Source organism: Crinia signifera, chromosome 1, assembly GCF_055691185.1.
Source record: "Crinia signifera chromosome 1, ASM5569118v1, whole genome shotgun sequence".
Taxonomy (NCBI): Eukaryota; Metazoa; Chordata; class Amphibia; order Anura; family Myobatrachidae; genus Crinia; species Crinia signifera.
Genome location: NC_139217.1, coordinates 320,442,261 through 320,459,986, shown reverse-complemented (window position 1 = coordinate 320,459,986; position 17,726 = coordinate 320,442,261). Strand labels below are relative to the sequence as shown.

The 17,726-nt window shown below is 45.5% G+C and overlaps 1 protein-coding gene across 1 annotated transcript in view; it reads left to right on the top strand.

Annotated features, from left to right (window-relative positions):
- Positions 1-2,982: 2,982 nt before the first annotated feature.
- LOC146080266 (solute carrier family 71 member 1-like) overlaps positions 2,983-17,726 on the top strand; it is a 53,551-nt gene continuing 38,807 nt past the window's right edge. Inside the window, exon 1 of the mRNA XM_083187337.1 lies at positions 2,983-3,822. Coding sequence (XP_083043463.1) covers positions 2,992-3,822 — 831 coding nt within the window. The 5' untranslated portion in view covers positions 2,983-2,991. The remainder of the gene's footprint in view (positions 3,823-17,726) is intronic.

Sequence of the window (17,726 nt, the reverse complement as noted above, 5' to 3'; positions counted from 1 at the left end):
CAATCAGGGCCAGTGTTCTCACCATAGAACACTGGCCCTGACACATCGCAAATTGAGTGATCTTGCTGAACATTTTTAGTAATCTAGAATCGCTCACAACGCTCAGCACATCTCCTCATGTGTAGGCTTCATTTAGGCCCATACACACTGGACAATTTTGAGCTGAAAGCAGCTCAGTTTTGTAATTTGAGGTGCTTTCAGCTCAAAAACCATCCAAGTGTGTATGGGCCAGCGATGAGTAGTGAGATTTTCCACATCATCGCAAAATCGCCCAGTGTGTATGGACCTTTAGCTGGAGAGGAAGAGGATCCAAGGAGAATGGCAGGAGGGGAAGATGGTAAAAACTGGAAACAAAGTAAAAATGTATTGAAAAAGACGGAAATCAAAATACATGCATTGACAAAGCTAGAAACATGTAAAGATTATTGATAAATATGGAAAACCAAGTGTAGATGCGTTAACAAAGCTGGAAATCATGTAAAGTGTATTGAAAAGGCCATAAAGTACAGTAAATGAATAGAAACAGCCGGAAAGTGTCTTTGAAATAAACTTTAACCACTTTCTGGCTTTAATGGATTTACTATAATGTCCCCTTTTAATGCATTTTAAATGGTTTCTGGCTTGTTCAATGCATTTATGGTGAGTTTCAGCCTTTGCAATGCATCTGAGTAGGACAGAGAGGGGGAACGACATGGCAGATGTGGGGAGCAGGACAGAGAGGGGGAAAGACATGTCAGAGGTGGGGAGCATGAGAGAGAGGGGGAAGGAGATGGCAGAGGTGTGGAGCAGGAGAGAGAGGGGGAAGGACATGGCAGAGAGGGGAAAGGACATGGCAGAGGTGGGGAACAGGACAGAGAGGGGGAAGAACATGGCAGAGGTGGGTAGCAGGACAGAGAGGGGGGAAGAATATGGCAGAGGTGGGGAGCAGGACAGTGAGGTGGGAAGGACATGGCAGAGGTAGGGAGAAGGACATAGATGGGGAAGTACATGTCAGAGGTGGAGAGCAGGACAGAGAGGGGGAAGGACATGTGTAGACACCCAAAGGAGGAGTTACCTTATGGATGCGGTGGGGGTTGTGCTTCCCCGATTTCACGGATCTCAGTCTGGAGTCTTCTCTTGATACAGGAATGGATACAGAACACTCGACTACTGGGTTAGGTTGACCTTTTATTTCAGAATCTGTGCACAGGGATTTTGGTGGGGCCCAAACGGTGATCCTATCTGAAGATGGGCCAGGGGAAAACAATAGAAGAAGGGCTCTTGGTTTGCTGTGAGTGGGGTCGCTTTACTAGGGTGTGGGTGACTCCCACTTGGAGTCCTGGAAGGATTAGCTCAGTCTCAGGTGTTGGTAAGGAGGCCTTTGGGCCCTTATAGTTACCCTGTTTCCTTACCGGCAAGGGGAATGGGAGAGGGGCCTTGGTGGCCAGGCTGTTACTGCCTTTTCTATTCCTAGCAGTGTTCAGGTCACAAAGGGCTTGGGGTTCTGTCCTTATGCTCTGTCACCAGGATGGGCCTCTGGGACAGGCGTCTCAATGGGGAGACAGTCTATGTGCCTTACTCAGTAAGCAAGTGACTGACAAACAGTGCCCTTGGGAGAAGCTATAGCAGGGATACTGTGACTGGGTGCCCCGAGGGCTGACTTACTGTTGGCGTCTTCAGAGACGGGCAAAATGGCGGCCAATGCGAATGGCGGGGTATAACCCGTCTTGCTCTCTGTGTCACGCTGGCTGTGGTAGCGGGGGTCACCACCTTCTCCGCGGCCTTTTGGATGCTGGGCAGCACACTCCGCTGTGCTGTTTCTGTCCCCTCGTGGATCACAGGCACCAGCGTGGGTTGGGCGCCTCCACGCTGCTCTCCATGTGCCTCTGTAGGCGGCAGGGGTCGCACGCTTCCAAGCGCCGCGTCACTTGGCCCGGCGCGGGTGCTGGAGGTCGGCGGGGGTCACTCACCCGTCCCTCCGTTAAGTCTCTCCCCGGCGCGCAGCTGTCCTGCTGCTCGCGCTGCCGGTCCTCGCCTCACACGCTCCGCCACGCTGCTCCTGCACACGTGCGTCCAGCCTCTTACTACTTCCTCCTTCTTTCCGGCTCCCTCCTAGTCTCTCTCCTCCAATCAGGTACGCTCCCTGACCTGTCCATCACGGGCTGCCGCCGGATTTACTCTATGTGCGCTGGCACTGACAGTTCTGGGGCTTACATCTGGCAGAGGTGGGAAGAAGAACAGATGGGGAAGGACATGGCAGTGGAGAGGAGCAGGACAGAGAGGGGAAAGAATATAGCAGAGGTGGGGAGCAGGACAGAGAGGGGGGAAGAATATTGCTGAGATGGGGAGCAGGACAAAGAGGGGGAAGGACATGGCAGTGGTTGGGAGCAGGATAGAGAGAGGGAAGGACATGGTAGAGGTGGGGAGCAGGAAAGAGAGGGGAGCAGGACAGAGAGGTGGAATGACATGTCAGAGGTGTGGAGCAGCAGGAAAGAATGTGGTAGCTATGACAGAGTTGGGTGCAGCATATGGCGAAGCAGTGGGTAGACTGACGTGACGATACTTCCTCATCTTTGCGGCCACCACTATGCCAGTTATGTTAGCCGCTATATTCACCACTGTCCACTGCTACTTAAGGATTTTCGGCAAGGGAACCATTACAAATCCTGTGTCCACGCCACCATCTATAACGTTTAGAAAAGTTGTGGCGAGCCAAGGGGATGATGATGCTACGTAAGTTCTGTAGCGTAAGCAGTGGCCGCAAAGATGAGGAAGTACAGATGTGGCAGGGTCCCAGAACAAAATAGTTTGAGAACCCCTGGTATAGACAAATTCGATAATCTGAAAGGAGTCCATAGTGTAGCACAGACAGTAGTACTATTTGATTGAGTTAATAAGGGTGTGCCATATTGTTTTTGTATACAGAAGAATGTGTACCCCATGAGAGACGTGATTTAACAAGTGAGTACTGCGCTTGGCATGCACAGGTAGAACACACGACAGCTGACTGAGATGAGCGGCTGTAGTACGTCAGCCCTGCTGGTGTCAGCAGCACTGAGGTGCGCTCCCTACGCCCCCTATGGACCAGCACCTGCACTGCAGCACCAGAGTGACGCCTCGTCCGTCAGAGAGTGTCCGTGTGCCGGCGGTGACGCGCATCCGGCGAGGCTGGGGGAGGGCGGGGCAGTCGTTGACTCGTTGTTACTGCTGCTGGAGAGAAGGTGGAGGCCTCGGCTGCAGGTCTGTGAGTGCTTAGGTGGGCAGGTCCAGCCGGACCGGGGTTGGAGTCTGGATCCGTCGGGGTACGAGAGGAGGCCGGGAGAGGGCACCGGAGCTCACCAGCCCGAGCCTCCCTCCGCAGCGGCGCCTCAGCTCATCCTCCCGGACCGCGCAGCCACCGGAGTACAGTGTCTGTCCCATCACATCGCTGCCAGCACGGAGAGCTGCGCTGCCCGCTCTGTGCCCATCTACCCTGCGCTCCTCACCCCGATCTCGCTTGAAGCAGCCGGCATAGAGCCCTCTTTCCTCCTACGCCCGGTACCCGGCTACCCCGTCACCCCGCTGCCCGCACACCTGCTCCCGGAGCACCCCAGCAAAGCCGTACTGGTGGCCACTATAGACCTTTCCTCCTGCCCAGGGCTGCAGGCCGGGTGCTGCGAGCCAGCCCTGGACGCCGCGGACCCATCTGCAGAAGGTGCCCTGATAGTGACCCGGGCATCAGTGGTGACAGCAGCAGCCATTGGGCAGGATGATGACGGCAAGATGAGCCAGGAGAAGAGGAAGAAGCCTAGCAGCAGCCGGATCATGCTGGTGAAGCGGATCCTCAGGAAAGATGGTAGCCCGGTGAGTGCCAGGTGACCGTGCCACATTGTGGTCACTGCTGTGATGTGTGGTCACCCCACGATGTACTGGGGTGACCACACTTGTTAGAACTTTGTTTAGTTACCCTTTTGCATTGAGTTACAAGTGATTGTATTCTTGCTCTCATTCCTGGTCCTCACTGATGGGTGTCAGGGCTGCCTTGACAAGTTATACATTCTTTAAATACTGATTTATGCCAGACAGATTCCATACCCTCCAGTCATCTATGCATCTGGATTAATTGCAGTGTACAGATTACAGAGTATTCTAGGTAAAAAACAAAAGCCTGCTTTGTAACACCGTTGTAGGAATATGTTTCATAGTCGTGGCAGTAGTGAGTTTTGTTGTGTAGGCAAACAACAAAAAATGCTTGGGTAAAATACGAAATATACATGGTTGGAATTCTAGGACTGGCAGAAAAACTGGTGTGTATAGACCCACAACACACTGAGCGACATAACCCATTTATCAGAGGTTTACTCTGAGTTTTGGTCCAGTGCTAAACACCTTTTAGAGTGACCATGGCAGGTATTCAATGCTGTTTGCGAGTGGTGACAGCGAGCAGGGCTTTCTGCTCGCTGTCACCACTCACCCTGACAGCATTCAACACACCCTCCGCATATGCCAATTCCCCCTCGCTCCGTTTTTTGAGCGAGGGAGAATTGGCGTATGCGGCTCCAGAAGCAGCGAGACTCGCGGCTAAAAACTGCGAGTTTTCTGCAGTAGCCGCGGGTCTCGCTGTTTTGGGGAATTCTCGCCGTCCTGTGACAGCGAGGATTTCCCCAGAAGGTTGAATAGAGCGAGCGGCCGACGCGGGGGTTAAACAGCGAGGATCGCTGGTTTTCTGCAATCCTCGCTGTTTAACCCCCTCGCCGGCCGCTCGCTGCAGCATTGAATACCCTATTTCTATACCATTGTATAGAAATATGGTTCTACCTGACATCATTATCATTTATCCAATACTGTGCACTTCAACTAGGGATTTTGCTGATTTCACATTGTTAATGGCATGCTATGTGGGGCAACTCGGACGTTGTAATGGTTAGCATTACTGCCTCATAGTGCTGAGATCATGGGTCTGATCCCCACCATAGCCCTAACTGTGTGGAGTTTATATATTCTCCATGTGCTTGCATGGGTTTACTCCCACAATCCAAAAATATACAAGTATGGAACAATGGAGGTATTCATCAAATCTTGGTGAGAGCAAAAGTGTAAACCAATTATCTTCTGTCAATTTACATGCAGTGGTAGAAAAATGACAGAAGCTTAATGTTTGGTACTTTCATCAAGATGTGATAAATCTTCGTGTTCTGAGAAATAAGGAAGTTGAGGTCTTTTATAAGAAACAAACCCATAAGGCTGTGGTGCATTAGTCATGTTGAATATTGTACTCTGTTCTAAAAACCTTACAGGTTACAAATAAGTGTGTGTTTTTCAGGCAATACATTAAATGGAGAATGTTGTTCCCCAAGTACATTAGATCATTTATTTTGCAGAAGCATGGTGGGCCAGCAGCTAGCATTGCTGCTTCGCTGCACTGTATTTTTGTATTAATTTCCTATCTGTAGAGTTTTTATGTTCTTCATTTTTGTGGAGAACGTTTTAATAACCTACAAAATTAACTTTTTTAGTGTGTATGTAAACTGTAATCTCCAAAGGACAAGGGACGAATGACATATCTGTAAAGCACCTGTGGGGGGGGGGTGGGGGGGGGGGGGCGGCGGCGGCGCATGTGAATTTAATTAGCTGCAGTAGTTTAATGCGGGCTAAGTGATCACTCTTATGGCTACATAGTCAACCTGCAGCTGACTACGAAGCCAGCTACTACGCAGCCCAATTAACATATATTTCTTTAAGGATCTGAGCAGACTCAAAAAGAGATATGCTGTGTACACACTGATACAATCTTCATAAGATCCAGATGTGATTACAATTTAGACTATCTGCATACAATTTACACTATCTGCATTCAATTTAGACTATATAGTGCAGATCTGCACTATATAGACAGGGCAGCCAAGACTTTCTGGTTAAGATATGGGAGCGCGCATCTTGAACGCATCTGGATCGCTTGGGATAAAACCCATACAATCTGCATGAGATCCAGATAAGATTTTGACTATATAGTCAAAATCTTATCTGGATCTTATGCAGATTGTATCAGTGTGTACACAGCAATAGACAATAACTAGCCTGTTATCGGGTGCAATAACAGATGGTCCAGGAACTTTTCCTGGATTCTGTGAGTTAATAAATAACAGATCATTTGGCGTGAAAAATGGCTGAAATTGAGAATCCACAGTTGTTAAATTCTGAAGCTCCTATGTTTTTATCACCATGGATAAATTCTACTGTATTGTCTTATTAGGAGAGCATTTCAACTTCAGAACCTTTTTATTTTTCATCTGGAGTTCAAATAGGACTCAATTGCGAAAGGTGTGAAAAGTATTGGTTAGCAAGGTGTGGGTGTGTATATACTGTATGTGTATGCAGTCCCCTTAATCTTGCACAGACAGATGGCTGTATTTCCTCTTCCCCTTTATGCTAGCAACATTAAGTGCACACTCTTTCATATATATTAGTATTTCACAACAGGTGTAGAAAAAATTTAAGCAGTTCTTGCGAGAACCTCATGTTTATTAGAATCAGGGAATACTTATGCATATTGGCCAAAATAAAATGCGTTTGGAGTGTATATTTAGAACTGATAGCTGTCTGGCATCTGGAATTTGCTCTTTACGTCTGTATAATTTTACTAACAGGTGTAGACAGAAGTATCTAAAATGACAGACAAGTGGTTTTTATTAACTGTTTTTGCATTTATAGTGCCTACACATCATGCATGCACAAACAATGGCCCTCCAGCTGTTGTGAAACTACACATCCCAGAATGCCTTCCCATATTTTTAGCATTCCCTAATAGCAAAACTGTGGCAAGGCATGATGGAACTTGTAGTTTCACAACTGGAGGGCCATAGTTTGGACATGCCTGGCTTACAGATGGGAGCGTCCCTTGTCCTTGTCAGGCGCCCGCCAGAATGCCCTCTCTGGCGAGCGCCGGCGGACAGGGACGCCATGAAATTTTGACGTGCGTCCCAGTCTCTCGGTGGCTGGGCGCTGGAACCCTGCCCATCTCCGCTTCAGGCAGACGGGCAGGGTTAGGGGGGGGGGGGGTTGCGGGGAGGGGGAGAAAAGAGTCGGAACGAGGCGGCGGGGACCTGGGGGAGCTTCGTTGCCAGGTTCTTTAAGAGTCTGGTTGTTAGAGTAGGACAGTCAAATAAGGTCTCTTGGCGATGGGCTGCAAGCTTAATTGCATTGATGAATTCATGAACTTAAACCCCATTATTTATTTGATTATTTGTGCATTAAGGTGAGTTAGTTTATTATGGTGAGTGTTGTACCCCCCCCCCCAGTTTCTTTATTTGAGCACGTGGTCATAGGCCACTGCGCCCCAACCTGGAAATGGCGAGTGCAGTGGTTTTCTGTATGTATAGATATGGATTTGCGTACAGTAACCAATAGAAAAGCTGAGTATGGTTTTAATAGTAAAGCTGCCCATACACGGAGCCGTTCGCCGGCATCTGTTCTGTGCTATGCGATGCGCGCTCCCGCGCATCACATAGTACGGTACAAAAAGTATGTGCTGCACATACTTTTTGTACTAGGTACACATCGGATCGCAGTGCCTGCACTAGGGATGCAATCCGATCCGATGTGTGCTGTTTAGGTCCCAAACGGATCTGTTAAACGGACCATGTATGGGCAGCTTAAGAAGGTTGAGAAAAGTGGAAATGAAAGACCGGAGAACATTAGATAAGCATATGTTCATCATGATGGTTGGCAGCCAATGACCACTGGAAGAGACCAAAGGATAAAGTCTGTGTGCCGGAGCGCGCATCTCATCGCACTGAGCAATTGTACCGTATATGGGGCACCTAAGGTTTTAATACAGATGATGAGATCTCCAAAACTGAAAGGTTATTAATATAACATTTTGGTTTGTTACTAGGTTTCTTCACATCTCCCTGCATATGATATCCTGTTGGTCATGTGATTTGGCAGATTGTTTTCCTATAGATCCATATTGCTGCAACGTTTGGAATTGCAAAGTGTTTAGCTACTGCTGTATTGGAGGACTGCAAGGAAATCCTACTTGGATGATATTCTCCTTGTTTGGGGCTCATTACGTCTCATTTTGTCGACACCACTTAAGCGCTATTTGTATGTATATTTGTTTACTTTCCGTTATCACTGAGCATTGTGGATGTTTGCTCACTTATGCTCTGATTGTAGCTGCACTGTGCTCTAATCGCACACCTGTTCTCAATTATTGTTCTATCTATTCCACAGGAGGCTTGTGCCAGGTATTGTAGACTGGGGAGCAGACGAGGTGCAATAGCAGAGGCAGTTGTGTCAGGAATGAACAGGCATAAACATTTTTGCAAGGTTTTTATGCAAATAAAGTCAATCACTGAACCTCTTGTTCACCAGAATTAAAGTTAACAACATTGTCTATTAGCCAGTTTATAGTGTTCACTCAGTGTGGAGTGTATTTCAAATTTGCCCTTCAAAATTAAAATATGCCCTCCTCACTCCGCTCCTTACACTAATGGGAACACTAATTTAGAAACTATAGATCACAGACGGTTCACTAGTGAGTATATGGGCAGTTCACAAAGCATTTATAGGAGATGGAAGGTGGCCGGAGCTCACAATGGACTGTTGGAGTTTGCACTTGTAGCTGTATCCATGCAATTTGTTTACTTCCTGTATGACTAACGGCAACGTATAAATTTATGGTTGGATCTATATCCTCTACAGCAGGGGTGGCCAAACCTGTCCTCAAGATCTACCAACAGTTCGTGTATTTCAGGCAACGTGTGGATCTCTAATAGGAATGACTGCAGCATGTTTGCAAATGTAACGTTAATAACTCCAGCTGTGCACCAGCAAGGTGATTTGGAAAACATGGACAGTTAGTAGATTTTGAGGACCGGTTTGGCCACCCCTGCTCTACAGTAAATGTTTTTGTCCGATGTGATATATCCTATCACCTGGCAGGGGGAGCATGAAAGTAGGCAACAGGACACACGATGTACCCTTGCGCGCTTGCCATGCTTTGCTGCTTGTGGCAAATTGATGGTGGTGTGGATAAAGACAATTTTGCTCCACTGTCCTTGCTGCTGCCACAGCAACATGGTATGTAGTGTTGGGCACGTGGTCAAAACTACATTCAGTGAAGAGGAACTAGCCACAACCAGATATGCTTCAAATCTAAACACAGTAGGAATTGCATGTTTTGGTGTTTCCGTGGTATTGTAGTCAGTTTTTCCTAGTTCACCGCATATATATCATTAAATCAATTATGTGTGAATTTTGAGTTGGGGGTTTCAATAAGCTGTAGGACTTGCTGTATGACTGTAGCAGAGGTTCCCAAATGTGGTCCACAAAGCACCGTAATGATCCAGGTTTTAATAATCTCTATGCTTGGTCACAGGTGACTTAAGTAGTAGCTTAGTCAATATGATTTAACTATCGCTGCTGAGCCATGGATATACTTAAAACCTGGACCGTTCGGGGGCCTTGAAGACCAGGTTTGGGAACCTCTGCTGGTATAATAGAATTATTGGTACTTGTTTCCTAGCACGGTGCCCACGATTTTCATCTTATGCCATCGTATCGATCGGATCGCATGCTCTGCAATCAGACCCGAGTTTTTTTATTGTACAGGCACCCTGATGGGTGCTTACAATGTTAAATGCACCCCCATTGTTAACGCCACCCCCACTCTGAATGCCAACCCGAAGCGTGGCGAGCGCAGCAGAATGCGTCCTCTGACCTTTTCATACCCCTACTATCCACGTCGTCGTGGAGTTGATTTTATATATCGATATATCAGCCTTTCAATCAAAATGACGATCTATCGGCCAGTGCGTATACACCTTAACTCTCCGCACATGAAATATTGCCCCACCTGCAGTGCACAAGATTTTGTCCATTTTGAGAACAAATTTGTGCTATGGTCAGATCTGAATTAGGCCCAATGTTTATCTGTCCGCAGCTGATGCCATATAGCAGATGCAGGGTGTACAGCAGTGTCGGTTTTTACCTATGGGCTGAAGGGCTGCAGCCCCCCCCCCCCAGGTAAAATCCGCCACTCTGTGAGACTGCACTGGCTTTACTGTGACTGGCAGTGACTTCCTATTAAAAGTCCGACCTGCCAGTCACCAAGGCAGTCCCATTGGGTTGCCGAGCAAAATCCAGAGATTGCGCATGCGCCGGTCCCTGTCATCTGTATAATACAGGAGCCGGGACCATGATTCCCCTTCTATGGGCTGTTGCCAAAGCAACCCATAGAAGCTGGTCACATGCGCAGTACAGAGGTTTGTACTGCGCATGTGCCAGTCCCGGTGCCTGTCATCATAGCACAGACACTGGGAACTCTGCAGGGAGGAGGAGAGGCAGTGGCAACAACAGGGGGGGTGCCAACATTGCGGGATGCCCACGGCGGCTTAGGCCAGAGGCAGCCCCCCTCCCCCCAAAAGGTACGAGCCACCACTGGTGTACAGTCATTGTATAAAAAAAAAAAAAATGCTAAAGAAAGAAAACGTAACAAACTTTAGGGAATTTTATTGTTCATATAGGAATTATAATTGCTTAGTGCATATACAGGTAATCTGATAATCTCTGGAATATGATGGATCATGTACTTAGTTTGCCTATCCCACTGTACACACTGTTTAATACAGGCCTGGTCAACCTGTGGATCGCCAGCTGTAGTGAAACTACACATCCCAGCATGCCCCGCTACAATTATGCTATTTAGTAAAGCTAACACTGTGGCAGGGCATGCTGGGATGTTTAGTTTCACAACCACTAGAGAGCCACAGGTTGGCCAGATGTCAAAATAAACAAACCAAATAAGCAATCGTTTTTTGGCTGGAACCTGTAACAATTCCCTCTAGAATATTCTTTTCTTGGAACTGATCAGTGTTGTTCTGCATCTTTCTGTTACACTTTTTCCATATAATTATCAGTTTTAATTGTTAAAGAGCTCTTTAAACCTGTTACAAATAAACAAACTGTTAAATGTGCAGGTTATTGTGTAGGTTTCTTTTGCTCAGGGGATGATTAACCATTGCTACTGCTGAAGAATCTAGGTCGCACTCTTGTCCATGTAAAAGGTGTCACTGGCTCTCCGTTTTCATTCCTGTTGGAAAGCTGGCAATGGTTGTCTTGTTAATGCTTTGCTAATGTTCTCACTGAAGTGAGACATTTTTAGCTGTTACGTTATTTTTACTTGCAAGTCCTTTTCTCTCCTTTGTTGTAGATAATGGTATACCATTTTTTGGTTCTACTTTTGGGAGATAGAATTAATAGTATACTGAAATTTAATCCTGAAATAAAAATAGAACTGGAAGCCATTTCATAAATACAGGTTAAGCCTATTTAATCCCAGATAATGCATCTTTTCTGGGAGGTGAAACAATCAAATTACTAAATATGACTAGGTTCATATATTTTATGATCTTGGGTGATATTTGTGGCCTAAACATCATATTTGTTTATAAAAATGATTTGAAATACAGTATGGTAGTACTGAAAATACAATTTTGAGAACTATATCCAAACAGTTATGGACTTTTCTTCTTTATTTTTCTTCTCATTTTATTTTGTCATATAGGGGGTTATTCTAGTTCATTCTTTCTGACAAAATCCTTCTTAGATGGACAAAACCATGTGCACTGCGGGTGGGGTAGATGTAACTTGTGCAGAGAGAATTAGATTTGGGTGGGTTTTTTCTTCAAAGTGAGATCTATATTGCAGTGTAAAATAAAGCAGTCAGTATTTTCCCTGCACAGAAACAAAATAACTCACCCAAATCTAATGCTATCTGCACATGTTACATCTGCCCCCCTGCAGTGCACATGGTTTTGTCCATCTAAGAAGGATTTTGTCAGAAAGAATGAACTAGAATAAACCCCATAGATAGATAAGCTTCAGTTTATATGTAGATGCCATAAATCATTGACTTAAGGCCCATACACACGTTGAGATTTGTGCTTAACGATGTGTGATTTAGGCTAGGCCATTTCCCTTGAGCTTCTTGGTGTCTAGATCGCCCATGCACACGCATAGGGCCTTATTCTAGTTCACTTTCTGACAAAATCCTTCTTAGAAGGACAAAACCATGTGCACTGCAGGGGGGAAGATGTTACTTGTGCAGAGAGAATTAGATTTGGGTGAGTTATTTTGTTTCTGTGCAGGGTAAATACTGGCTGCTTTATTCTTACACTGCAATATAGATCTCACTTTGAAGTAAAACCCCACTCAAATCTAATTCTCTCTGCACAAGTAACATCTGCTTCACCTGCAGTGCACATGGTTTTGTCCATCTTAGAAGGATTTTGTCAGAAAGAGTGAACTAGAATTAGGCCCATAGTGTGCTATGCAAAAAGAAAAAACCCTACTAAGCAATCTAACTAGATTCTTACTGCATGCACTAAAGATATAAACATGCAGTGTGGGACACGCATTGACATCACTAACTAGACATATTGCGCAGAAAATAGCCAAAAATCTCCTATCTGTTTGCCCCTTTAGATTTCATGGTTTACAGATCCTGTGATTCCCGCCCTGTGTTAGCATTAGCCGCAAGTGGCAGTATGTGAGCACATGTGTAAATGTTGTTACCATTTAATTAATGACTGGTCAGAGTTGTGAAAGTCTGATGACAAAATATTTTTTTTACTAGGTATAGCATTTTTTGTGTTCAGTAGTGCACTCATTTCTCTTTATATTAAATAAAAAATTGGAATAAAACCACACTTTCCTCACAAGCTGCCATGAACTGGCCCAGCTGTGTAAGCCTTAAGGTGTGTCAAGATGGTTATCAATGGCGGCATCTACAGACACTGTAAGATAATGCAATGTAAGAGTTTTTTTTTTTATATCCTAGACACCACCTGCTGCATTGGCATTTTGGCCGGCAGAGTTGCAGAGCTGCTTGTGTGCAATTTCCTCCATTTCTTAGTTTCCGCCAGCTGTCTAAGGAAGCATAATTGACTTCTGCAAAAAAAACCAACTTGTTAGAGCATTTACAGTGTAATCTCTAATATAGCGGGGACTACAGTGCTGCTTAATATGTTGCATTTAAAAAAATAAAAATAAATACGCATAAGAAAATAAAACCTCAAACCCCTCCCTTCCTCAGTAAAGGCATGCAAATCTTTGTGTGTGGCACACGCTGACAATGTCCCACAGAATAGACAATCATTACCATATACACCTGTGGTTTCAGTACTATCAGCACTAAAGGTGCCCACACATGGTACGTTTTGTGCTGTGTGCGTTTTGTACTAGCTCATATTGGGCCAGATGTATCAAGCTTCAAAAAGTGATAAAATGGAGAGTGATAAACCGCCAGCCAATCAGCTCCTGCCTGTTATTTTTCAAACCCAGCCTGTGACGTGGCAGGTAGGAGCTTGATACATCTGGCCCATTGCATCTAGTTCAAATCATATGTGATATGCTAAAACAGCATGTGATTTGAGAGCGCACATCGCAAGCAAAAAAAAAAAAAAAACACGTGAGATGTGATCTAAAAGCATTGCATTCTGAATTAAAGAGTTCAAAACGCATCCAACCATCGCACTGTGTGTGGGCACCATTACCCTACACAAATCTGGCATTTACCTTAGGAATTTGTACACGTGGGACAATAATACCTATGCCCTGGGCCGGTTTAAGGGCCTCTTGGGCCTAGAGCTGTAAATCTTCAAGAGGCTATTAGGAGAAGTAAAGGAGGTGCCATGTAGGCATGTGGAAAATAGAAATTACATTTTAATACCTAAAGATGTGTGGCCAGCTAGTGATCATCATGCTATCAAGATGATGAGCCTATTTCTATGAGCTGCAGCTCCATCCGCCCCATTCTTGCCACGCCGCCCTACATAGTGATCACAAAGCATAAGATCTGTGCTTTTTTTATTATTCATCGGTGACAAAGCAGGAAATTGTTACGCTTATATGAAGGTATTTCCCTAGAGCCAAGCACATGCTAACACACATGATGTAAATACTTTTGAGTTGCAGTTTATTTATTAACCGTTTCTTATACCCCTTTCACACTGCAGCTATAACACGGTAAATTGCCGATTTTTAACCGTTTCAAAACGGTTATAGATGCAGTGTGAAAGTGCCAGTTTTAAATTACCGGTTCAAGAGAACCGGTAATTCAAAACGTTTAAAAAGAAGGGTCCTACACGGTTCAGACCCTTTATTTCTGCAGTGTGAACAGGTCTGAACCGGTATTTTGGACCCTACACACTGGACCCTCCCCTGGTACTTGGCCAGTGGGAACTCGCGCCCCCCCTCGCACCTTGCAAGATGGATCCCCCCCTTCCCCTGGAACCGCGGCATCTCACATACCCTCCACAGGTACCTCTATTGCTGGGGAGACAGCAGGAAGACAACAGCGTTCCTGGGCCCAGCGACGGCCGGGGTCTCAGAGGGGAAGTCCGCCTGAAAAGGCTCCCCCGCGGCGAACAGCCGGTTCCCCTGCCTGCGGCCGGCTTGGCCAGGGAGGTGATGTCCGGCCGGTCAGAGAGGTGTGGGTGACGGCGGCCCGGGAGCTGGGGGGACTAGAGCATGTGGCCGCTCCGGGAGCGCTCCCCTCCACACATCATCAGGGGAGTGGGTGCACATGACAGTACCAGGGGAGGGGTGGCATATTACTGGTTAATTACCGTGTACCCTTCACAACGGGTTCAATGTGAAAGGTACAAAAACGGTAATTAACCAGTAATATACCGTTTACAACATGCAATGTGAAGGGGGTTAAACTTGCTCTGACTCTGTTAAAGAAACGTTTAAAAAACCGGGTCAGAGCAGGTTGTGCAATGTGAAAGCAGCATTATATAGCGCAGTATATTCCATTGCGCTTTACAAAAGGAGACCGTGATACAACAAACAGGGTATTTACAGACAGTCAAAAGGCAGTTACAATTGCAGGTATTCAATGCTGTTTGCGAGTGGTGACAGCGAGCAGGTCTTCCTGCTCGCTGTCACCACTCACCCTGACAGCATTCAACACAGCCTCCGCATCCGCCAATTCCCCCTCGCTCCGTTTTTTGAGCGAGGGGGAATTGGCGGATGCGGCTCCAGAAGCAGCGAGACTCGCGGCTAAAAACTGCGAGTTTTCTGCAGCAGCCGCGGGTCTCACTGTTTTGGGGAATTCTCGCCGTCCTGTGACGGCGAGGATTTCCCCAGTATGTTGAATAGAGCGAGCGGCCGGCGCGGGGGTTAAACAGCGAGGATCGCTGGTTTTCAGCAATCCTCGCTGTTTAACCCCCTCGCCGGCCGCTCGCTGCGGCATTGAATACCCCTCCATGTATTCCCGTTGAAATAGTTATTTAAAATGCGTGTAGACAGCCAAATATGTTTTTTTCTTGTTTGCTACAATGCTTTTTGTTTTCATGTATTTTGGTGCTTAAGTCTAGAATGTTTAACTCCCAGTTTATATGCAGCCAAATCGTCTTAATATTTCGAAGCATTACACATGACACACTGATGCCTGCAGTTTATCCAGTGGGAGCAGCATACACAGATAATATACTGACGCAAGTATTATTCTACCAATCACTGTATTTCACCTCAGATTTTCTGGCAAATATTTGAAGAGACGAGGGAATAGCATTATTAGGCAGAAGCAGGGGTGTGACCCTAAGCCACTTCAGCTAATCGGTGATGCTGTGGCAGTAATTGTTATCTGGTATCACAATTTCATCTGTGCTTTGTTCATTGTATAATTCTTTGCAAGACACTGACCTACAACCCATAGAGTTTGGACATATATACTGGCAAATGTTCAATGCCGCACCCTGATCCTAGATATAGCAATAGGGATCCAGAGATGCCTTGACTATTGGCTTGTGGGCTTCCCATATATTTACAAATATATGTAAACAAGATGTCTTAATTCTATTATCAAGTAGATTTACGTCTGGTTACTGAATCACAGTGTGTGCTGGGGGAACCAAATGTGTGTTCCCTTAGCAATTACTTAAATTTTCTTCACCCCCTTTGCCAAATACCATACTTCAAACAGTGTCTTTGTGTGTAGAGCCTATAGTACTCACATTACATTACCCATACAAATAGGGAACATGTATCCTGACTTCTCAAAGACAGCTCAACCGACAACCAGTCTCTCTTTTTTTTAAAGATTTTAAAATAGTTTCTCCGACTATCATTTTGTCGACCCTCCTGATAACACTCAAACTACTTTACTGTAATGGTGTGTACACATGGTCGACTAGGCTTACTATTCGATCCCGATGATCGAATCGCATGGGATGCGACCCGGCATTTGCAATGTGAAAGCGGTATTATTATATTAACAGAGACGAAAGGTGTGTGACATATCTGCAAAGGCAGACCCTGTCTCTTTATCATGATAATCTGGCTGTCTTCCCCTGCACTCAAATGTTCAATTGCTTTCAATAGCATGCATATGAGAAGTAGTATGGTGGCAGCTTTATAGATTCGGGTAAATAATTCTCTGAATCAAACTGTTTTTTTTTTTTTTCCAAACAATTTATTTTATTTTAAGCATAGTTTTGTTATGAACATACATTCAACACGCATTGGTACTTATACAATGTAAATCGAGTATGGGGAAGTGATTCTGAACATCACGGCTTTAACAAACATTTTACAATGTATTTATATAATATTCAGATCAATTAACATTCTGACAAGTACCTTGAAATAAACTAAAATATCCTAACCTCTGCCATGTCTCTGATTTTATTTTATATCAGACCACATACTTGAACCTTCAATACAACTATGTTTCCTAATTGTTGCTTCCTTCCTTTAGGAATTTGAGAAACTGCGCGGACCTGAATGATTTGTCCAAACCTATTCTATTCCTACCCCCCTCCCCCGCCCCCCCCCCCCCCCACAAAGAACTGTCAGCTCAGTGGAACACTTTATACCGTTAATGATCTATGTAGATACCATGTTGTACCTTCAAACACTCTGTAGATCTGCGTGCGCACCGCCTCATCTACATACTCGATATAGGTACCCCATTTTTTTATAAAATTTCACAACTCCCTTCTCTATATCTATAAGTGCAGCTTTCCGGTCCATGTACAGGAGCTGCATTAGTGTCGTCCTCACAGCCGCCAAGAATGGCGGAGCTGATGATGTCCAGCATCTCAGTATAATCTTTTTGGCGACCGTGACGACAACAGTTAGGAAAGGGGTCAACTCTGTTTTTCTACCCTCCATATTCCAATTTGTGAAATTCACCAGCAACATGGCCAGTGGGTCTTTCTGCAATCGTAGATGACATACCTCATTGATCATATTCATCACCTTGTCCCAAAATTTCCGTATCCTCCCACAGTCCCACATATTATGGTAGAAAGATGAGCACGTACTTTTACACTTTAAACACAGCCCTAAGTCGCCTGGTACAAAGTATTTTCGTTGTGACTGTGAAATGTATGCCCTATGTATGGTTTTTAAATGTACCTCCTGGAGCATGGCTGAGTGGAGTGTTTTTAATGTTTGCTCCAATTTTTTCGTTATGACTGCGTGGGAGTCCACCTGGGGGATGTCTACAGCCCACTTGGCGGCAATTGCTGTCCAAGTAGCATCAAATGTCACTGGCAACAGGTCAGAATATAGGTATCTGAGCCTATATGGCCCTGTGGCACTAAGTACAAATACCGAGTGAAGTGGGTCTGGTGTGGTCGATTGAGGCATTGGTGTATGCATGGATTGGGCATAATGCCGGGCCTGGAGGTACATGAAGAATTCCTTATGGGGCAGTGAATATTTCTCTACTAAGTTCTGGAACGTGAGCAGGT